Source organism: Arvicanthis niloticus, chromosome 3 (assembly GCF_011762505.2).
Source record: "Arvicanthis niloticus isolate mArvNil1 chromosome 3, mArvNil1.pat.X, whole genome shotgun sequence".
Taxonomy (NCBI): domain Eukaryota; kingdom Metazoa; phylum Chordata; class Mammalia; order Rodentia; family Muridae; genus Arvicanthis; species Arvicanthis niloticus.
This window is the reverse complement of record NC_047660.1, coordinates 63,639,876-63,661,584: the sequence shown is the minus strand read 5'-3', so window position 1 is coordinate 63,661,584 and position 21,709 is coordinate 63,639,876. Positions and strand designations below refer to the sequence as shown.

Sequence of the window (21,709 nt, the reverse complement as noted above, 5' to 3'; positions counted from 1 at the left end):
ATAAAATAAATAAATCTAAAACAAAACTCAGCTGGAGCACTGAGAAGGATGAAGAACAGGGCCTATAACTGGGTGTGTGGCAACTAAGCTAAAGGCTCTGGGCCAGTGATGGCAGGACAGCTGCTCCTCCCCAAAGCCTTTGAGGACTATGTGTAAGGCACTTACATTGTTGCTTCTAAGGCAGCTAATTATGACATCCAGAATAGCGAGGAAGTTAGATTTCATCTAACAAGCTTCTACCTAGGAGACCACCTTAGACCACTCCAAAGACAAGGAGCTAAGTATGGGTAACCAAGAAAGGCTGGAGATCTTATCTTTGTGGTTGTGATAGAGGTCACACCATGCCATGGCAAAGGTTCAAGCTGATCCTGTAACTGTTAGAACAGAGACACAAGAGTTTGAGGCCAGCCTGGTCTACAGAGTGAGTCCAGGACAGCCAGGACTACACAGAGAAAACCTGTCTCGGAAAAACAAAAAAAACAAAAACCAAAAAAAAAAAAAAAAGAACAGAGACACAAGGATGGAAGTAGTAACGCTGGCCAGGTGACAAGTGGCAGCAGATAGTCAAGGTCAGCAAGTAACCAAGTACAAGTCAAAGACCAAGAGAAGGGACCCCAACAACTCCTACCTGGGTGGGCAGCCCAGTATTATCTCCCTGACTGGGCCAAGCAGATATGCACAAGCATATTTGTTCTCCGTTGGCCACCCCAGTGATGTCTGTCCCTGAGAGCTAACCACTCTCAAGCGATTACCTCATCTTTCATCCAGTTTCTGTTACAGCCCTATAAGAGTCCTAGACAAGAAAATTCAGTGGCTTTTTCTTCCCTTAGAGTCCCTACCCACTCTTAACTTCTCTTTTTGTTTTGAATTGTATTATGTGTACGGGAGTTTTTGCCTGCATGTGTCTGTATACCACATGAGTGCCTGTGGAGGCAAGTAGCCTCCAAGACATCTCTCCATCCCCAATTTTCTGTAACCTTAAATAAGCTTGTTTCTGCCTTACATTCTCCACAAGAGTCTACCACTGTCTCAGCTTGACCTTGGAGGTCTTTGAGTGTCTGACACCTTCGGAGCTTGAGCCAAGAATAACTAGACCAAGAAAGATCCTGTTGTTCTCAAAAACCCTTCATCAGTTCTACTCTTGGCACATGGAAGTCATCATTGTCTCAAATCTCTTCTTGCTGGTTCTTTTCCAATTGTCTCTGTTCTCACCCTGGCCTGCCTTCAGCCTGTTCTCAGCACAGTACAGAGACCTCTTAACACTCCTCTGCTCATTTGGCTCCTGTGCTCAAGGCCCACCTCGGCTCCCAACTCCCTCAAGGTAACAGCCAAGATCCTGAAAATGACCCCCAATGTTATCCAGCCCCCGGCTTCCTTCCTAACCCCATCCTTCCCCACTCTTGCCCATACTGCTTTGCTCCAGGCTCCTTGAATGCACTAAACATTGCTACCTCAGAATTTCATTTGTTCTTTTGCCTGTCATACTGTTCCTTGCTGGCTGGAGGTGCAGGCCTTTAATCCCAGTTCTGAAAGTACAGACAGGATCTCTGTGAGTTCAAGACCAGTCTGGTCTACGGAGTGAATTCCAGGCTAGCCAGGGCTACATAGAGAGACATTGTCTCAAAAATCCAAACACTAATGATAATATAATCATCCTTCAGGCAGTCACATGACCTGTCCCTTCTTTTTAAAATCCCACCTCTTTAGAGTACCCTTGAATATCCACATTAAGTCACCCACATCTTCTCATGGTCCTTCTCCCGTTCCCCATTTAACCTTATTTTTTCTTTTTAATTTCTATTATTTTTAATTTGTGTATATGTGAGTGTGTATGTAGGGGTGTCTATGTGCTGATGAGCAGAGGTCGTACGAGTTGGGTCCCCCTTAAGCTGAAATTACCAACGGCTGATGGCTGTGAGCTGCTTAGTGTGGGTACTAAGAATCAAACTTGGATTCTCTGCAAGAGCGTATGTGGTTTTTGTTGGTGTTTTTTTTTAAAGACTTATTTATTTCATATATGAGTACACTGTCAGACACACCAGAAGAGGACATCAGATCCCATTACAGATGGTTATGAGCCACCATATGGTTGCTGGGAATTGAACTTAGGACCTCTGGAAGAGCAACCAGTGCTCTTAACCACTGAGCCATCTCTCCATAAATACTAAAATTAAAACTGTACAATGCCGCCATTTCACACACTTGGATTTACTTATCTCTCCTCCCCACCCCCTGAGAAGAGGGAACAGGATGTTTCTTGTATATCCCCAGTGGTTTAGAGACACATTGTAAGTGCTTGTTGAACTGAATGGATAATGGCCAGATTGCTTTCTGTTCTGTACATATCTCCTGAGCCTAAAAGTAGGTGTGGAGCACCTTGTACCTTCTGGTCAGGGACAACACTTTATCTCAGAGCAGCAAACTGAAAAAGTGACACTTATAGCCACCAAAAGTTCGGTGACTGAAATAACTTGCTCTGTGTAGGTATCAGTGTAGCCAAGCACAGTAAGATGGGGCCTGGGACACTAGAATTCAAGACAGCAAAGTCCAACCAGGCTCTCAGGAGCTGTGTGGTCTATGAAACACAATGGGTTCTGCTCTCCCCCACCTGTCAGGATGGGGCTCAGGGGCCAGGGGGTGGCACACATATTTGATCGAAGCACTTGACAGAGGCAGACAGATCTCTGTGAGTTGGAGGCCAGCCTGATCTACAGAGCAAGTTTGAGGAAAGCCAGAGCTACACAAAGAAACTCTGTCTCGAAAATGAAAAAAAAAAAAAAAGAAAGAAAAAAAAAAAAAGGGCTCGGGCCAAGTGACTCAATCCCTGTGTTATGTTTAAGTGTGTGTGTGTGTGTGTGTGTGTGTGTGTGTGTGTGTGCGCGCGCACATGCATTTTTTTGTACTGCATTCATGCAAGAGCCCAAGGAACTCAGAAAAGGGCATCAGATCCTCACCAACTAGAGTTACAAATGGTGGTGAGAAACCTTGGAGAAAGCAAATCTGGATCCTCTGCAAAGGAAGGTGTGCTCCTAACAACTGAGCCATCTCTCTGCCTGTGTTTGGGTTTTGTTTCTTTGACAGGGTCTCACTATGTAGCACTGGCTGTCCTGGAACCATGTAGACAAGGCTGGCCTTGAACTCACAGAGATCTGCCTCTGTCTCCCTAGTGCTGGGATTGAAGAGCATGTACCACGTCCTGCTCACTGTATTTATTTTATTTTATTTATTTTTTGAGACAAGGGCTCAACTAGCCCAAGCTGAAATCACTATACAACCCGGGGTTGGCCTTGAACTCTGGCAGTCTTCCTGCCCCAGTCTCCCTCTCAGTGCTGGGATTATATATGTATGAGTCACTATACTCAGCCTCTCAATCACTTTTGGCTATGGCCATGTATGTTGTAAATATAGGGCAACTAAAGGTGACAAATACTGTACTTAGCTAGAAGCCAAACGTACTGGAAAAATTCCACCCTACTCTCAAGAGCTCCAGACTGAGGGATAAAGGTCAACTCAATTGCCACAGAACTGAGTCTTAACATCAGAGCCTAAGTGAGGTGTGGTGGTGCATGCTTTTAGTTCCAGCACTCGAGAGGCAGAGGCAAGTAAATCTCTAAATGTGGGGCCAGCCTGGTCTACAGAGCAAGTTCCAAGACATCCAGGACTACACAGAGAAACCCTGTCTCAAAAAACAAACAAGCAAATAAAAAAACAAAAGAAAGGAAAGAAGAAATTAAGAGAAAAACAATATGCATTTTCTTTGAATTCTTGGGTTTTTGAGCTAGGCCTCATGATGGCCCAGGCTGGTGTGAAACTATAAGAAGAAGGCTGTCCTTCATCTCCTGCCCTTCCTCCCAAGTACCAAGATTACAGGGGTGCACACACCTATATTTTTTGTTTTGTTTTTGGTTTGGTTTGCTTAGTTTTGAAACAGGGTCTCACTATACAGTTCTGGCTAGCCTGAAACTCACTGTGTAGACCGTTATGGCCTCAGACTCACAGGATTTGTGGAACTCTGCCTTCCAAGTGCTTGGATCAAAGGCTGTTGTTGTTGTTTTCCTTTCTTGCAGCACTGAGCTGAGCCCAGGGCTCAGCTCATAATATGCCAGTCAGGCACTCTACTACTGAGCTACACTTCCACAATTCCAGCCTGGGTTTTTCGTTTTTTCTTTTTTCTTTCTTTCTTTTTTTTTTTGAATGTTTTGTAAATGTCCTTTTTTTTTCTTAAGATTTATTTTAATGCATACAAATACACTGTCACTGTCTTCAGACACACCAGAAAAGGGCATCGGATCCCATTACAGATGGTTGTGAGCCACCATGTGGTTGCTGGGAATTGAACTCAGGACCTTTGGAAGAGCAGTCAGAGCTCTTAACTGCTGAGCCATCTCTCCAATCCCCTCATTTTTCTTTCTTTTTTTCTTTCTCTCCTTCTTTCTTTCTTTCTTTTTTTTTTTTTTTTTTTTTTTTTTTTTTTTTTTTGAGACAGGATTTCACATTTCACTCTCTTTCTAACTGGACTGTAGACCCAGTCTCAAACTCCAAGAGATCCTCCTATTGCTGAGATAAGTGTTATGCCCAGTTCACAAGACCCCCAAGACACCACCAGGGACCCCAACTCAGATGCAAGTACATGAGAGTCTTTATTCAAGCTCCCGCTTGGGCCACAAACCTTCCTGATGAAACAGGAAGGAGAGTGACCCCAGCTCTAGTTGAAGGGGGGTATAAAGGAAAAAACAGGAATCTGGAGTTTCGAAGCCTTGGCATTACATGAGAGGGTAAAGGAATGTTGGTCTCCCAGAGCCCAAGGGTGGGGGTCATATCGCTTCAAGGACAGCAGACAGTAGCTTTTTCCAAGGACAGCAGCTTAAAAGAGTTTATTCTGCTACCTCAGTCCCTTCAAAAGGTGTGTACACTACTGTCCTCTGTTTTTGCTTATAGCTAGTGTCTAACTTGCCTAGGCTGGCTTTGAACTTGCCTCCCTTCCAAGTAGCAGCTGAGGTGATAGGAGTTTGTAGTTACAGCCCCGTTGGCTGTTTCCTTTCTTGTTGAATAAAAGGCCACCTTACACTGTTTCTTGCACTTAACACAGCACAGACCTTTCCTGGGCACAAAATTGGGTTGGTGAAAGTTAGGAGTAAGGACAGGTCCTATCCTCATGCAAGGTACCTTCCCTTCCATCTCTGTATCACAAGCAGCACCAAGGCATCTGCCCTTTACATGACCCCGGCTCCTAAAAGATACTTTGTTAGCGGTCTCCGGGGAGAGATTGGATTTTCTCCCCGTTTATTGGTCAGCTAAGCACCTTGGAGAAGTCCCTGTTACTACCCGAGAGAACGAGAGCCCGTTGGCCAGGACACCTCACAATGCCCTGGTAGCGCTCAGAATTCTTGTGATTGGCTGGCGACTATTCTCCAAAAGCCTATGGCCTGGAACTGAATTTTGCTGCCTAGCACCAGGACCCTCGGAGCGCCTTCTGACGCGGCTCCTCATTGGCTGTCTTGGTGCAAAGCCTAGTCCCGCTGGGGGGCGACCGGACCTAGAGCAAGGTCCAGAAGCTCGACGACGACCGAGACGACGACGAGACAACGACGAGGTGTCGAGCTTGAGGAACGAAGAAGGCCTCTTGACCAGGAGAAGACTCAGTCTTCCCTGAATATCTGTTCTGTATCTCTGCTCGGGTTTCTTTTGGAGCTCCGCATCTCTGCCTGGACAGAATCCTGAAGGTAAGTCTCTCATACGTGCGAGATGTGGAGACCTTAGGGATGGCCGAATGAGGAGGTGCCTAGCTCCTGTGTCTCTGGTTATCCTCTAATTCAATTCCAATAGTCGGTCATCTTACTAATTGGGCTTTTTGCATCCACATCTACCACATCCCCCATCCAAATTCCTACTCTTCAATGGTGCTGGAAATCTCGTGTTCTCAAGAATTTGGACTGAGATCCAAACGGGATTGGTGCAGAGAGTGAACCCCAGAGCGAAGATGTTCTACTATCCTAACGTGCTTCAGCGCCACACAGGCTGCTTTGCCACTATCTGGTGAGCACAGGGCTGATGACTATGCCAGGAGCTGAGGTAGTGGAATCTCACCTTGACGAGCCGTACCTGTCCCCACCCCTCCAGGCTTGCAGCAACCCGAGGCAGCCGTTTGGTGAAGCGTGAATACCTAAAAGTGAACGTGGTAAAGACCTGGTAAGATCCAGAGGGGGAAAAAAAAAAACGGGAGGAATCTCTGGTTTGGCGCTTCCGGTTTTTGAGTGTTGCATTGATCAGAGCTTTTTGTTCTCCCAGCGAGGAAATCCTCAATTATGTGCTGGTAAGAGTGCAACCTCCGATGCCAGGGCTGCCCCGCCCCCGCTTCTCCCTCTATCTCTCCGCCCAGCTTCAGATTGGTGTGATAAGGGTCTACTTTCAACAGTGCCAGTACCTTGTGGGTAAGGCTAGAGACTCTAGAGGTGGGCTAGATCTGAAGGACCCACGGCTAAGTTGTTTATTTTATTGTTCTCACCTACAGAAGACATCCAGCATATCCTAGAACACCTACACCGTGCCCAGCTGCGGATTCGCATTAATATGGAGGAGGCTGACTTGTGAGGCCCTGGAACGGGCATGCATGCAGTGTGTGTGTGTGTGTTGGGGGGGCGGGGGCAGAGAAGGGGAGAGGGCATCGAACGCATGTGGAGGTCAGAGGACAACCAATAAAGTGGGCTCTTTAGTTCAAATTCAGAGATGAAGTTAGGGACTGTGGGTTTACCAGCTGAGCCGTCCCACCCACCCTCAGCCTCTGTCTTTTACATCCCTTGTTCTCTCCCAGACCCAGCTTGCTTCTTCCCAACTGCCTGGCCATGATGGAGATGCTGGAAGATGCCCCAGAGCCCTTTTTTGGGATGATGTCTGTGGATCCTAGACTTCCCAGTCCTTTTGATATTCCTCAGGTAGGGCTCACTCCCTTAGAACCCCTCAAAAATCGTGAGATAACAGCGTAGGAGTCAGAGGTCCTGAATTCAAATCCCAGCAACCACATGGTGACTTACATGCAGATAGAGCACTCACATACATAAAATAAATAAATCTTTTTAAAAAAATCTCAGGGAGGAGAGCTGTCAAGTTTAAGCAGGACAGGGCTAGAGCCATGGCTCAGTGGTTCTAAGTGTGTCCTGCCTTGCATAGGTCAGGACTTCACTACCAGTCTTCAGCCACCTATAACTCCAGCTCTAGGGATCCAACATCTATTGCCCTCTTCTGACCTCCAAGGGTGCATACAAACATACATACATAAATAAAATATTTAAAAACAATTTTTTAGGCCAACCTAGGCTACACAGTAAGACCTGTCTCAAACACAAATAAAGAAAGCTAGAATTCCAAGAAAAAAAAAATAGAGAGAGAATGCCAGATCAGTGTCCAGTGTGCACTGAATGTTTGAAGAGAGGTCACAGAGGACTGAAGCTGAGACCTATCTTTTGTTCCCAATTTCTTCCCAAAGATTCGACACCTTTTAGAGGCTGCAACCCCAGAGAAAATTCCTAAGGAGACCCTTCCTGAAGCCACGCCAGAGTCCAGGAAGCCTGGTTAGCAGAGAGAACCTTGCTGTAGGAAGGCACAGAATCCCCAAGGGCTGGAAAAACAAAACAAAACAAAACAAAAAACACTTAAAAAAAAAAAGCCAGGCCCAGTTGGCCCCAGTGATCCACATCTGTAATCCCATTTCCTTGAGAAGCTGAGATGGGAAAACCGCAAGTACAATACATACGTGGCTTAAATACTGAGTTCAAAGCCAGCTGAGACTGGCTAAGGAAATCATTTTGACATTTACTTAAAAAAAAAAAAAAACATCCCAAGTAGACACCAGTAATCCCAGGACTCAGAAAGTGGAGACAGAGCCAGACATGTTGGTGATGTATTTAGTCCCAGCACTGGGGAGGCAAAGGCAGGCTTATCTGAGTTTGAGGCCAGCCTGGTCTACAGAATGAGTTCCAAGATAGCCAGGGCTATATAGTGAGACCCTGTCCCCAAAACAAAAAAGAATATTTGCTGGTAACTTGCCTGGATCTGGCTCTTGGTCTCCAAAGTCCATGTCTTTGCCCCAACAACTTAGAAAGGCCTGGTAATGACTTTCCTACCCTTCCAGACAGGACCTTGGCCACTGTACAGTCCCCTGAGGTCATCACCTTACAGGAGGCAGAGCCTATCCGCATGCTGCGGATTGAGGTGAGTTTCCTCTTAAACGTGGGGTTCCATCCAGCCTCATTGCATCCCTGTGCTTCTGCCTCCTTTTCATGTCCCCAGTCTGTCCCTATAGACCCAAGGGGCTTCTTTAGGCTCACACTCCAGAAATCCCCTCTTTCCTTCTCCGTAGGGAGAGCAGGATCTCCCAGAGATCAGTCGAGGAGACTTAGACCTGCTGATTGCAGAGGAAGATGATGCCATATTGCTAGAGGAACGTCAGAGACGCAGGCTTCTCCGGCGGCGGAAGGCTTCTCCACCACTGGATGGTCAGATCCCTGTACTGCCAACCTGGGAATGGACAGTGTCCTGTCCTCCTGTCTCCTAATCTGATCCTCTCTCTGCAGAACCCAAGGAAGAACCCCGGGCCCTGGAAGGTGATGGTTTGGTCCCCCTACTCTCGCCTCCAGCTCCTGCACAGTAAGAGCAAGAATCCCTGGACCAGGTAAGGGGTCATTGCTGGGAAGGGTTTCCTTATCTGCCTATTTCCCCTCAGGGTTGAAGGGATACGTGGAGAACCACTTCCAGGACAGGTCTTCCCTCCTGAGGTACAGAAGATGACAGGCTGGGAGCCTGGAGTCCTCCTCACTGGTAAGTGGCTATCACTGGGTCCTTTGAGAACCCTTGCACAGTAGTAGAGACAAAAGCCTATACCTGCACCTTCTGAAGGAGACCGTGGGTGGTTTCTTGTACTGGTGGCTGTGAGAGTGAAGGCTAGTCTAGTGTGTAGCCCAATCACTCCAGAAGCTGGGGCTCAGGCAGAACTGCTATAAACTCAAAGCCAGCTTAGGCTATAGTGCCAGACCTTGTCTTAAAAAAAAAAAAAATAGTGAGGGGGCTTGTGGGTATTGTTGCAGAGGTGACCCCACCTCAGGAGCTGCGTCTGCCTGCCCCACCGAGTACAGAGGTGAGTAGGTTCTTCCCCAAGCCGCCTCCTTTTTATTTTCCCCTCTTATACCCTTGTCCCGAAGCCCAGGGCTATTACTAGTGTACAATGCCAGATCATGTGGCCTCACTTCCCAGTAGATGTAAGCTTGAGTAAGGACCTTACCCAAGCTTCTTCCCCAGACAACTGAGGAGAGGCAGAGTGTGGGCCCACAGGGAGTCTACTGGGAAAAGGGACACCAATCTGACTCTTGCCTTCCCTCCTCCAGAAGAGGCTCCCGGCTCTTCAGAGGCCACCTCGCCGCCGCCGCCGCCGCCCCCGTCGCAGGCGCCAGCTATTATTCTGGGACAAGGAGACCCAGATCTCCCGGGAGAAGTTTGAGGAACAACTGCAGACTGGGGTTCACTGTTCGGAGTATGTGAGTACAGCCCAGGTCTCCCTAGGGAATAGAGGGGATGCAGGTCTGGCTGGACTTCTGAATTCCTAAGAACAATGGGAAGCTGACAAAAAAAAAAAAAAAAAAAAAAAAAGGCCCTGTTTCCTAGAAGCGAGGGTGTGAGGGACTGCGTACAGACACCAGGCTACCACCTAGTCCTTTGGCCTCTAATACTATAGGGCGGGTCTTGAGCCTGAACACAGGGGAAGGGGCTCTGGGGACAATGTATAACAAAGGAGGGGCACAAAGAAAGGGCTCTCTCATAAAAGGGCCACTGGCCTTCCACCATCTTGCAGCCAGTAGTCCAGCCTCCAAAGAGGATGTTCACAAGCCCAGCAGAGCTCTTCAGAACCCCGACTCTCTGTAAGAATGGTGACAACTGGGGCAGGTGGGAGCCTGAGAACCTGGAGTCCTCAGTCTTATGACTGAAACCCATTTCCTTTGTTGTCAGCTGGCTGGTTATCCCCAGAACTACTAGCTTTATGGACCCACTGTGCTCAGGTCCCCCCAAGAATGCTCAGACAAAGACCACAACTGGAGACTGAAGAGACAGTGGAGGAAGAGAGAGCGGCAGACCAGGAAGAAAGGAGAAAGACTGAAGCCCTGAGTGAGATTGAGGTAATACCTCCACTGTCACCCTAGTCCCCCGCCCCCAGGCCCTGGTGAGCTCTGACTTCCTCCTCATGTGCACCCACTTGCTCTCCAGACTGAGACCCTGACACTCTGGTGCTCTCCCACCTGCAGGTTCTGAGGGAGGCCCAGGAGCCCAGCGGTCCCCTCATGCTGTCTTCAGGTGAGTCCTTGTACAGCAGGGGAGAATGGAGACTGTCCTAACCAGTCTCAGGAAGCTAGCACCCCAGCTGCTGAGGCCATTCCTAACGCTGAGGGAGCATGCAGGACATGAAGTGTAGGCGTGATTCTCCGGCACTCCTGCTTTGTACAAGTCTAACCTAGGCTCCAAAATCTGAGGGGAGCTTGGTAGTCCTGGGGATTAAACATCGGACTTGTCCTGTCAGGCAATGCCTCACCATTGAACTACATCCCTAGCCTGGCTACAAGGTCCCCATTCCTCAGAGGCAAGCAGGCTCCTTCAGTGCTCTCTCCCTCAACAGAGCTCTCCCTAGAAGCGGCGGAAGAGGAGAAGTCTCGTACTAGCCTCATCCCCCCAGAAGAACGGTGGTAAGCATCCTGGTGGTGCAAGCTCACACCCTAGAGGCCCTGCCTCTGTCACTGTCATGACTACCTCCCTCCCTGCTCCCTTTTGTTTCCTAGGGCCTGGATGGAGGAGGGGCAGCCAGAGCCCCCTGTACTGCCCATGCTGCCTGAACTTCCTGAAGTGCCCATGGAGATGCCCCCAGGGCCTGAACTACTCTCTTCAGAGGCTGTGCTTAGGTATGAGGGAGGGCTCCCTCTAGGGGTAGGACTAGGCTGTTACCCCAGTTGACAATCCATCCCTGCAGGGCAGTAGCACAGGAGCTGCAGGCCAACAGGGAGCCCACCTTCAGCAGCCTGGTGCCCCCTCTCAGCCCCCGAAAGTTGGCTTCTCGGGTCTTCTATCTGCTCTTGGGTGAGTGTAGATACAGGAAAGCAGGTCGGGCAGGCCAGAGACTGCTATGGCACACTATAGGTACTATAGTGACCTGCTTTCTTTTCTGACCAGTGTTGTCCACACAGAAGATCCTTCTTGTGGAACAAGAGAAGCCATATGGATGCCTCCTGATTCATCCTGGACCCAAATTCCCCTGAGCAAGTTCATTAAACCATAACCTGCCTCACTGGAGTTTGCCTGTTTTTTTGTTTTTTTTTTTTAAAGTTTATTTTTAATTTTAACTTATGTGTGTGTGCCAGCCAGACGTGCAAGTGAGTCCTCTGGAGTTCAAGGCAGTCTGAGCCATCCAGTGTGGTTGGACTGCACTCCGTCTTCTGCAAGAACAGTATGCCCTCTTCAGTGCAGCACCACCCCAGCCCCTCCCTTCCCTGTTTCAGTTCTGAACACATACCTCTAGCCTTTGCGCAGAGAGCTAGTGTCCAAGCAGAAGACAAGCCGCCTTTATTATAGTATGATGCCACAGCTCTGCTTGTAATAGATCCAGACCCAGAGACACCCCTCTTAAAACAGCACGGTTGGCTTCCAATGGATAGAGTCTTTGGTAAGGTGAACTTGACCAGGGCTGACTGACAGTCTTCGGACCCCCGGCCCAGCTGTAGCCTGTAGTCTTAAGTGAGGCCCAGCAAGGCCTGCAGTTCCTGAGCTTTATCCTCTGGCAGAGAGCCCAGGGCTGTGTGGAAGCTGTCGGTGTGCTGCTTGGCCAGGACCGTCAGGAGAAGCAGCAGTGCCGCCTTGGTGTCTGGGTAAAGTAGAGAGAGGGCCTAATGAAGGACCTGGTTCCTATGCCCATACTGCCCCAGGCTCGTTGAGCCCGGCTTGCCCCCACTCTCCCTTGCCCTTAGCTATCTATGAATGTCAGCCTCACCTGGCGGGATCCTGTTGTCTGGCAGGATCAGGCTGCAGATGCGCAAGAGCTCTGAAGTCACATCCACAACCTATAGAAAAGGACTGGTCAACTGAGGCAGCGACAGCTGGGCTTAGAGCAGGTGGTTGAAACCAAGCACAGAAGCCTGAGGTTGTTTGAACTGACACCCAGCACATCCGGAATAAAGAAACATGATAACAAACTCTTTTTAGAGATTAAGATGTGTAACCAAAGATGTCAGCTTTAAGACCAAAATCCAAAGACTCCAACACATACAAAAAACCCAAGACAAAAGGTAACGTAAGACCCCGGGCACAGGTCCCAACCTAGGCAGCTTGAATGTGCAAGATCATTCCCAAAGCAGACCAATCTATGATGGGTGGTGGGCAGCATCCAGGGCTCCCTAGGGAATAGTTTTCCTATCCCTGACCTAGGAAGTCAGCCTAGGAAAGTTGTGATTACTGGTTTAGCCCGAGAGAAGAGCCAGAGAAGCCCCAGAGAAACACATCATCAGACTTTATGGCAACTCTGTGGACAAAAAGGAAAAAAAGCTGACTGAGGCTGTAACTCAGTTGGTAGAAGTGCTTGCCTAGCAGGCATGAAGCCTGTGTTTCATCCCCAGCACAGCTAAAATCATGAACAGTAATGCATGCCTGTAATCCAGCACTTGGGAGACAGAGGGAGGGGACAGGAGCACTGAGGGCTCAAGGCCACCCTCAGCTATGTGCGAAGCTGGGCCAGTCAGGGATGCAGGAGACCCTGTCTCAAGAAGGAAAAATGAAGAGTAAAGGGTGTCAACTGGGCAGTGGTGGCACACGCCTTTAATCCCAGTATTGGGGAGGCAGAGATAGGCAGATCTCTGTGAGTTCCAGGCCAGCCTGGCCTGTAGAGTGAGTTCCAGAAATTAACCTGAAATTCACCATGCATCAGTTTCAAGTAACATCTCCTCTGCCTGTCCCTTAGACTGGAGCCTAACACTCCCTTGGCTCTTAGTTCCAGCACTAGGGTTACCTGCTCAGGGTTGTTCTGGTGTAGGAAGCTGAAGAGGTGACCTATAGTGATCCATTCCTCCATGTCTTCCTTCAGGGGCAGGGCATGTAACAGGGTAGCCAGTACCTGGATACACACAAGTCTTAGGCCTACATGTCCTGTCCCCTCCACCATCTTTGGTTTCCACCCCTGCCTGATGCCCCATCCTTTACCTGGGGGTCTGTTTTTCCTGTTGGATTGGCTATCAGCAGACGGGCAAGAGCCCCACAGATGTTATCACGAACTCGATCATGTCGCTCTTTTGCCAGGAGGGGCAAAAGGAGGCCCAGTAGCTTAGGGAAGTGGCTGGTCCACAGTTAAGGAACACACACACACACACTGGTAGACTTCACCCTGCAGCAGCACCTCATCAAATCCCTGGGCTCACTTCCAACCCCATCTTCCCTCCTGCAAGCATAGGATACTCCCGAGCAGGGCAGCCCCCATGCTCTGCAAGTACGCCCAGCCCAAAGATGGCATTGCTCCGCACCTCGGGGTCTGCTTCCCGGGCACTGTTTAATAGCACAGGGAATAGCCGAGACACAAACTGGGCTGAGGCGGCACCTAGACCCTGAATGGACTCTGCCAGGGTTCCCACGGCAAAGGACTTCTCTGCCACTGTACAGCTCTGTTTCTACAAGGGAGATTAAAGGAGTACAAACTGACATGGTGGCCGAGGTGGGAGGGTACAGGCACTGCATGCACATGTAGGTGGACTACAGTGTTGGGCTGGAGGAGAGCACTCACCGTCTTACACAGCAATAATGGCAAGAAAGTGGCAAAGAAAGGAGCGAAGGTATGTCCTCCAGCTGCGGCCGCCAGGACAGGGATGGCCTCTCCAGCATGCTCTAGTAACATGGCGTCATACTCTGCCTGTGGAGCCAGGTAAGGCACTAGAGCACTGGGCCAGCTCTGTGATTACACACCTCCCAACCCTGCTACTCCACTGGCTGCAGATGCTTCTGGGGCTGCCGACCCTTGCTTCCCAGGCTGAGCCGTTTCCAGGTTGGCTTTTTTATAGCCCTCATTTATCACTCCCAATCCTGCCCCAGCCTCAGTGCCTGCCCGTCTTCTGAACTCCTCATTTCCCTTCTCTGGAAATCACCAGCTTCTCTCAGCAGCCCTGGCTCCTGCAGGCTCAGCTCAGTGCACTGTCCACTGCTGGCCCTATGGGGCCTACCTAGACGGTCTAGGCCACTTTTAGCGGTAGCTCTCACCTGGTCATCGTCTTCATCATCCTCCTCCTCAGCGTCCTGACAGGCTGTCTGTGGAAGACACATTCAGCTGAGCTTGGACTCCCCTGCCTTCTCCTTTCCACAGTGGTGGTGAGGAGGGCAGAGGACTTAAAGCCTGACAATGCAGTCTCCTGGGGCCTGACACTTCTTCCCACAGCTCCCCTTCCTCCTCCCCTGCTCACCTTCTTCTGCAGCACAGCCTTGAGCATGTTGCAGAGCTCACTGAGACGCCCAGGAGGCTGCAGGGCGAGATTGCCACAGGTGCGCAGCACCCCTGTCAGGGCCTCCAGCACGGCCATCACCACTGGCCGCTCCCTCTCTACTTTCACTGCCTGCATGTAAGACGGTATCACTCGAGCCAGAGAGGACTGCAGAGCTGGAGACACAATTGGTGGAGCCCTGGTCAGGCCCTGCCACTCCCTAGGGCTCCCAGCCTGCTAGCGTCTCCTCCTCACCAGCACTGTTGGCATCTGAAGGGCTTCTCTGACAGGCCTTATGCAGTGCACAGCAGAACTGTCCCAGAGCTTCATAAGCTGCTTTCCGCACATTCATATGAGGGCACTGGAACGAAGAGGGCAGGTGTACGCCTGGCATGTGCAAGGTGGCACCAGCCCTAACTGGAGTGAGGGTGCCACCAACTTACCTCCAGCCCTAACTGGAGTGAGGGTGCCACCAACTTACCTCCAGCCCTAACTGGAGTGAGGGTGCCACCAACTTACCTCCAGCCCTAACTGGAGTGAGGGTGCCACCAACTTACCTCCAGCAGTTTGTATACTTCATCAAAGACGGCGTCCATGAATGGAAGGAAAGCCACACTGTGGAAAGACACACAGCAGTGAGGAAAGGGATCCTGGCTGTGGTTCCCAGCACCATGGAAGGGCCTCTGCTCACCTGGTGTTCATAGAGATCTCCCCCAGGGCAGTGCAGGTATCTTCTTTCTCATCAAAGAAGGCATTCTCCACGCTATACCTAGGGAAAGATGGGGAGGCAGTAATGACAACTGCCAGCAGGGGGCAGACCTAACTACGTCCACAATCAAAGTCTACTGCGTATTTGTTGTTTGGTTGGTTTTTGTTTTTTTCTAGACAGGATTTCTCTGTGTAGCTCTGGCTGTTCTGGAACTTGATCTGTAGACCAAGCTGGCCTTTAACTCAGAGATCCCGCTGCCTCTGCCTCCTGAGTGCTGGAATGAAAGGCGTGCACCATGCCCTCTGGCTCAAAATCTACATTGTTAAATAGAAGAGCACCCCCTCCTACCCCGAGATCTCAGAATCCTCCTCCTCCTCTTCCATATCTTCATCCATGACTTCCTCCTCCTCTTCTGCTTCGCTGTCATCCTCAAACAGAAGGAAGGAGCTGATCCCATCATACTGAGGCTAGTTAAAAAAAGAAGATTGGAGACTTTGCCTCAGGTGGGACCAGGAGATAAATCCCACCACAGGACTAGCCTGGCCTAACTAGCCCAGCACACCCACCGCCTGCTCACCACAATGCCCTCAGTGGAACGCAGCGACAGCAGCATGAGCGTGGTAATCTGAGGCAGGTAGGGTCCCAAGCCCTCTCCCATCAACCCGGATAAGGCTGCAAACAGGCTGTACCTGATAAAGGCAGAGAGAATCTATATGGTGCTACCTGCTATAGACAAGACAAAATGGGAGAGTCCAGGAAACCTGACTGCGTCCAAAACTGAAGGACTAGTATCTGGGATAGAGACTGTCAATCTAGTGAGTGGGCAGAAAAAGTAGGGCAGGATGAAAGGTCACTCACGTGCAACGCCTCACATCAGGGTCATCTACATGGATACATAATCCTAGCCCCAGCTGACAGCATTCCTCAGCCAGGGGCTTCATGGACTCTCCTAAAGCTCGTGCTAGCACTCCCAAGGTCTCTGTGGGAGCAAGAGCTCAGTCAGCACTGAGGTGTGGACAGAGACCAGAAAACCAAGAGGGGCAAGTGGAAGGAGGTCAGGATTCTATCCCACTCTCTGGTATGACGTGGAGAACACCTTTGATCAAAGGAAGACACCCAACTGCCCTGGGAGAAATCAGGTAAACATCAGGTAACACTGGCCTTACCCAGGCTCTGGATCTGCACAAGATGAAGGTCTTCGTGGCCAGTTAACAAGAATTCACGGATATGCTCCATGACGGTTGGGAAGTAGGGCAGCAGGGAATCTTGGGCAGCTGTGGCTGCAGGACAGGACGGAACACACTCAGAGATGGCAGGGACTGGGGTCTGCCTAAAAGACTCTGGGTGAATCCACACTTTTGGCTCCTTGGTCCTTTTGCTCACCAATGGCCCCTATGGCGCTCACAGCTAGCTCCTTGGTCCGGGCTTTGCTGGGGTTCTTCAAAGGCTGCAGCATGCACTCCATAAGCTCCGGAATGTAGGGCTGCACTTTGGGGCCTATGGGAACGTTTCTTTACTTACCAACTCAGGCCTCTAATCGTTTGCAAAATTGGCCTCCTTTAGCCCGACAGCCCATGCAACCCTCCCAACACCTCGCTCCCACCAGGCAGCAGTTCAGGAAGATGCACACTGTGCCTCCTTTAGCCACCGCGTTGCTCCCCTCCTCCCCTGGACTCTCTGCGGCCATCACTACCTAGGTTCTCCACAAAGTTCTCCAGAGCATAGCAGGCCTTGGCCAGGTGGTGCGTGTTTCCCATAGGCACTGACTTCAGATAGGCAAGGAGCAGGGGCATCACCTCCTCGGAATAGCTGCTGATATGGGGCTGGAGAAGAAGCAAGCAGGACCCTGGTCAGGCTTACCTACGGAGCACACCCTGCCAATGGCAGCAACAGCATCTGAGGAGATGAGAGTTTGAGGGACGAGGGTCCTCAGCCGTGGGGGTTCCCTCACGGGGCAGCCATCTGCATTTAGCTTTGCTGACCTGTAAGTTTTCTGAAAACTGGCCCAGGGCAAACAGAGCAGCATTTCGAACAACCTGTGAGGGGTCACTCAGGCCCTTGCACACGATCTGTAGCAGTGGGTATAGCAGTCTGAATAGGGCAAGACAGAAGAACAAAGTCTGAGGGACAGGACAGAAGAACCCTAGTCTCAGCCCCATGGTGGTGATGGTATCGGTACACACTTTTAATCCCAGCACTTGGGAGGCAGAGGCATGGGGATCTCCAAGTTTGAGGCCAGCCTGATCTACACAGTGAATTCCAGGACAGCCAAGGCTAACTAAAGAAACCTGTCTTGGAAAACTATTTAAAAAAAAAAAAAAAAAAAAAAAGCCGGGCAGTGGTGGCGCATGCCTTTAATCCCAGCACTTGGGAGGCAGAGGCAGGTGGATTTCTGAGTTCAAGGCCAGCCTGGTCTACAGAGTGAGTTCCAGGACAGCCAGAGCTACACAGAGAAACCCTGTCTCAAAAAACCAAAAAAAAAAAAAAAAAAAAAAAAAAAAAAAGTTGGCCCAGGTATGGTGAAGCACATCTTTAATTCCAGCACTTGGAGCCAGATCCAGGCAGATCTCCATGAATTCCAGACCAGTCAAGGCTACACAGAGTCCCTGACTCAAACTAACAAGCAAACAAATAAACAATAAAACCAGTTAAGCTGAAACTGGGGTACCGGGACTGCCAGAGGATGTACAGCCATCCTCTCCATGTGACTCACCTCACCCTGGAACAGGAAAGAAATACAATACCTTTGCCGGATGTGGTCACCAGCACCATCAGATAGTACAGCCAACACCAGGAACCCTGCTTTGCGATGGTACGGGGCCTCACTCCGCAAGGCTTCTTCCAGCATGGGCATCTAGGGGTACACGGCACATTGAGAGCCCAGCCAGAGCCTGCCTGCTACCTTCTCAATAGGCCCATTACGCCTATCTATCCCAGATGTCCTTGGCTTTAAGGGACTATACCTACCTAGGGCTAGTAAGAGCAGTAGAGTCTCACTTACCACATGGGGACAGAGCTTCTCAGGGGGAAGATGCAGTGCCAGCATGTCCACAACCTGAGGAAATTCAGGTAGACTGTAACTCCACATCTAACCTCCTGTTCTCATTTAACACCCAGCCCATAATCCACACGTGATGACTGCGTCTATGTTTGTAGAGACACGATGGCTCAGACTGCCCAAAGCTTACAACTCTACCTCAGCCTCCCAAGTGCTGGGAGCTGAGCTTACAAAGTGTCTACCAGGTCATCTGGGAGCAATGGCTGGTTTAGTAATCAACCTGACTGGACTGGGAAGGGTTTAGGAGATTGTGATGACATTTTCAGAGACAATTAGATCAGGAGGGCTCTGACCTCAAGGCGAGTTAATCAAGTGATGGGTTAATAATCTAATGCCAGCCACTAGGAGGAGCAAGAGGTGGAAGGCAGAGCTTAGTTCTGGGACATCCACGTCCTTTCTGGGAGCTGCGATCCTGTCCTGTCTCCTTCCTGCATATCCCTTCTCTGCTTCCTGTCCATAATGTGAACAGTCCTGCTTTGTTTCCTGGTTGCCATGGCCTGAACCACTGTCTGGCTATTCCTTTCCCACCAGAGTAAATGGAAATCTCCGAAGCCATGAAAACCACTTCCTCCCCTTAAGGGGTTTCTCTGAGGTATTTGGTCACAGTGATAAGGCCAATATATCACCTGTACAGCAAAGTGCTTGGGAGTCTCCCCCATCAGCCCAATCTCCAAATCATCGTCATCAGAATCTTGGTCTTCAGGATCCAGTTGGCCCACGGGTGGCTCGGCAGCCATAATAGGGAAAAGGGCATGCAGCAAGGGAGGCACGAGGCGGTGCTTCAGCAAGGCCTGAGGGGAGGACCACCCTTGAGCATATCCCCAGAACAGGCTCAAGGGAAACTTCCATCCTCCCAACCACAAGGAGCCCAGCCAGAGCTTCCCATTCTTCTAGGTAGGAATAGAAGGTGGGGCCAAGACTTAAGCAGGACTAAGATTACAAATACGACTAATGGCGGAGACAGCAGGATGGGGCAACATCCTTACTTACAGCAGGAGGGGACTTACCTTGCTTTTGACTTTGACCAAGAAAGTGAGGCAGCAGAGAATACGCACACGAAGTGCTTCGCCCAGGGCCACATTCTTAGCCACCTATACAGACACTAACAAGAATCAGAAACACACAAACTTAACAGCACACCAAGAAGCAGGGGCAGCACCCACCCCAGACTCACCTCTAGACAAAATGTGAGGACCTCAGAGAGATGGGGGGTGATGATGGGCAACTCTGTCTCCAGCATTTCATCCAGGGCCTCCAGGGCCTCGCAGGCTTTTACCTGGGACAGGTAATCCACAGGGTACTCTCTCCTCTAGGGGACCAAGGTGGGTGTATCTCCATTTTCCTTCCAAAAGGAACTCTCTCCCATCTGTCCTTACCTCATCTAAGGGGATCAGAGTCCTCAGTGCAGTAACGACTTTGGGCACCAACATCCGTGCGAGAGACTAGAAGACATGGGGTAAACTTAACTACACACAGCACATGCAGCCTCATCCCAGAAGCCAGAAACTGCAGGCTTCCTCATAGCACACCCTCTAGAGAGCTGGCCAGGCCCAGCTAGCATACTATCCCCTCAGCCCTTAGAAGAACGGAAGGCAGAATAAAACTCTAAAGTAGCTTGGGTCAAAACTTCTAAAAGCGAGGGCATGAAACCAAGAGATATACAGTCAGTGACAGGGTTGAGGTGTGACAGCCAATGTCTTACCACATCATCCGGTCTGAGGTAGCGGGCAATGGCAGTCAGAGTGCGCAGAGAGTAGAAGAGCACTCCGGGGAAGTTGACTTCACTGAGAGTCTCAATCAGAAGCTGAAGAAGCTCCTGCTGGTGGGCGTGGAATGCCTCAGGCTGAGAAGACACCACCACACTCAGCAGCAGAAGTCCCACCTGTCCAGGAGTAGGAGGATAAGAAAAGGTTTCGTGGACTATCCAGCCTTACTCCCTCCTTCCTGCCAACAGGGCAATGCCAGTACCTCTTTCTCAGGGCTGTGGGAACTGTGAGTGCTGTGCTGAAGAAGGTTCATGAACTGAGGCCAGCCTTGCAGACCTTCCTTTCGAAAAATGGTGGCTGAGAGCTGGGCCAAGCTGACACTCACATAATGCCTGCAAAGAGGAGATTCCTTCATCCATATAAACACCTTTCACTGTCCATCCCTTGCAAACAATGCCCCAGGCCCAAGGAGTGGCCAAAGAGAAGCATCCAGGTATGCGCACAGTCTTTCCTAAGGCAGTCCCCATAAGATGACAGCTGGGTGTGAAGGAAGGAGGGTGGCACTGTGATCTGGCTCGTTCAGCACCACTGGACAGGCTGAATTCACTCTTGTTTTCCCGATCTGGGTTTAGCAGATCATTTTCAGCCATTCCCAAAAATTTTAGTTTTCACAGGCTCCGCCTTCTAGGCCTGAATTAAGTCTCTGATCCCTAAGTCCCAGTCTGGGGCTGAAAAAGAAGGTAGAAGCCCAGAGAGTACCTCAGCCCCAAATCAGTTAGGACCCCCGAGAGAGGGTGCTCCACACTTACTCTGTCTCTTTCTGCAATGCTGTCAGGACCAGGGACTTGAGGCTGGAAGACAGGTGGCAAAGGCTTGATACTGGGCCTGTCAAAAAGTCGACTAGGCCCGGCCCCTCCCATCCTAAATCTAGCCCACCTCTCCCGCTGCTCAGGTGCCAAGCGTCGCCAGCGATTGTTCAGCCTCCTGCGGGTCAGGACCGCTGCAAACTGGCGGATCTAGGGTGAGAAGGGGTAGCCAGCCAAATGAGAATCACGGGCAGCGAGAAGATGAACACATTAAGACCGCAGGGGGCGGAGGCTGGGGCGGGACCAGAGGCACATTTAGAAATTTCAGAATTTCGGCAAGAAGGGGCAGGTAACTCGCCTGAGGGTCGGTCGCTGATGCCAGCAGGTCGCAGAGTGCAGGCAAGGCAGCAGGGTCCCGAAGGGTGGTCTGAAGCTGCTCCGTAGCCTGATGGAAGGCTGGGGGGTCAAGAGCGGGCCTTTCCCACAGCCTCCCCATTCCCCTAGCCCGGTCAGGCCTGCCCATACCCGGCGGATGCGCTCGGTGTCCGGCAGCAGCAGCTCTTTCAGGATCTGTTCCAGACCCGCAGGCTCCATGGTAGCTGCCGAGCCGCCGCCGCCGCCGCCGCCGCCGCCGCCGCTACAGGGCCGGGTAGGGAGGGGGAGGAACGGCACGTGGAGACTCCGACAGCAACTTCCGGCGGAAAGGGCGTTACTCTGCGTCTCTCCAGTCGCCTGGGTGATTCAGCTTGCTTCCCTTCAGAAACTCCTGCGGAAAGCTGGTGGCTGTCGCCATTCCGTCTGGCTGAGCACTTGCTAAACCTCAGAAACAAAGTCTCGGCAACGTGGGTTCCCTGTGCCGACAGTTCTCGGAATCCAGTTTGTGTGGCAGTGGCAGACTCGGGTTTTCAAAGCAACTGTGCATTAACAACAGGCCTCAAGTTTCTATA

General features: G+C 50.6%; 2 protein-coding genes across 3 annotated transcripts; one reads left to right on the top strand and one right to left on the bottom strand.

Moving 5' to 3' along the window:
* Nucleotides 1-5,579: 5,579 nt before the first annotated feature.
* Rec8 (REC8 meiotic recombination protein) lies at nucleotides 5,580-11,337 on the top strand. 2 transcript variants are annotated; one of them, XM_034497025.2, is made up of 20 exons: nucleotides 5,580-5,723; nucleotides 5,926-6,036; nucleotides 6,121-6,189; nucleotides 6,289-6,431; nucleotides 6,512-6,587; nucleotides 6,812-6,932; nucleotides 7,484-7,568; nucleotides 8,129-8,208; nucleotides 8,357-8,492; nucleotides 8,571-8,643; nucleotides 8,720-8,814; nucleotides 9,081-9,130; nucleotides 9,378-9,527; nucleotides 9,842-9,908; nucleotides 9,997-10,163; nucleotides 10,290-10,338; nucleotides 10,658-10,724; nucleotides 10,818-10,937; nucleotides 11,006-11,112; nucleotides 11,206-11,337. In XM_034497025.2, the coding sequence occupies exons 2-20, from the start codon at nucleotides 5,981-5,983 to the stop codon at nucleotides 11,289-11,291; spliced, it is 1,797 nt and encodes a 598-aa protein (XP_034352916.1). In that variant the 5' UTR covers nucleotides 5,580-5,723; nucleotides 5,926-5,980; the 3' UTR covers nucleotides 11,292-11,337. The 2 variants fall into 2 exon arrangements, with proteins under 2 accessions (XP_034352916.1, XP_076787088.1); XM_076930973.1 differs by lacking the exons at nucleotides 5,580-5,723; nucleotides 5,926-6,036; nucleotides 6,121-6,189; ... (1 more) ...; nucleotides 6,512-6,587; nucleotides 7,484-7,568 and having other exon boundaries at nucleotides 6,792-6,932.
* Nucleotides 11,338-11,567: 230 nt separating this feature from the next.
* Nucleotides 11,568-21,451, bottom strand: Ipo4 (importin 4). The gene is made up of 30 exons (XM_034497024.2): nucleotides 21,288-21,451; nucleotides 21,121-21,207; nucleotides 20,893-20,972; nucleotides 20,766-20,807; nucleotides 20,219-20,348; nucleotides 19,953-20,132; nucleotides 19,627-19,692; nucleotides 19,425-19,526; nucleotides 19,258-19,341; nucleotides 18,877-19,041; nucleotides 18,194-18,247; nucleotides 17,937-18,046; nucleotides 17,175-17,283; nucleotides 16,886-17,015; nucleotides 16,576-16,689; nucleotides 16,359-16,472; nucleotides 16,051-16,171; nucleotides 15,770-15,881; nucleotides 15,541-15,659; nucleotides 15,175-15,252; nucleotides 15,041-15,098; nucleotides 14,739-14,844; nucleotides 14,466-14,659; nucleotides 14,266-14,313; nucleotides 13,796-13,921; nucleotides 13,474-13,682; nucleotides 13,222-13,354; nucleotides 13,031-13,135; nucleotides 12,020-12,089; nucleotides 11,568-11,893 (listed from the first exon to the last, which is right to left on the bottom strand). The coding sequence occupies exons 1-30, from the start codon at nucleotides 21,354-21,356 to the stop codon at nucleotides 11,763-11,765; spliced, it is 3,246 nt and encodes a 1,081-aa protein (XP_034352915.1). The 5' UTR covers nucleotides 21,357-21,451; the 3' UTR covers nucleotides 11,568-11,762.
* Between the last annotated feature and the right edge of the window lie 258 nt (nucleotides 21,452-21,709).

Coding starts and splice junctions, on each gene's coding strand:
- Ipo4 (XM_034497024.2), bottom strand. CDS start 21,356: ATGGAGCCTGCGGGTCTGGAACAGATCCTGAAAGAGCTGCTGCTGCCG. Junction 15,253..15,540: donor GAGGATTCTGAGATCTCGGG/GTAGGAGGGGGT, acceptor ATCTTTCCCTAG/GTATAGCGTGGAGAATGCCT. Junction 13,683..13,795: donor CATTATTGCTGTGTAAGACG/GTGAGTGCTCTC, acceptor TCTCCCTTGTAG/AAACAGAGCTGTACAGTGGC.
- Rec8 (XM_034497025.2), top strand. CDS start 5,981: ATGTTCTACTATCCTAACGTGCTTCAGCGCCACACAGGCTGCTTTGCC. Junction 8,493..8,570: donor GGCTTCTCCACCACTGGATG/GTCAGATCCCTG, acceptor CTCTCTCTGCAG/AACCCAAGGAAGAACCCCGG. Junction 8,815..9,080: donor GCCTGGAGTCCTCCTCACTG/GTAAGTGGCTAT, acceptor GTATTGTTGCAG/AGGTGACCCCACCTCAGGAG.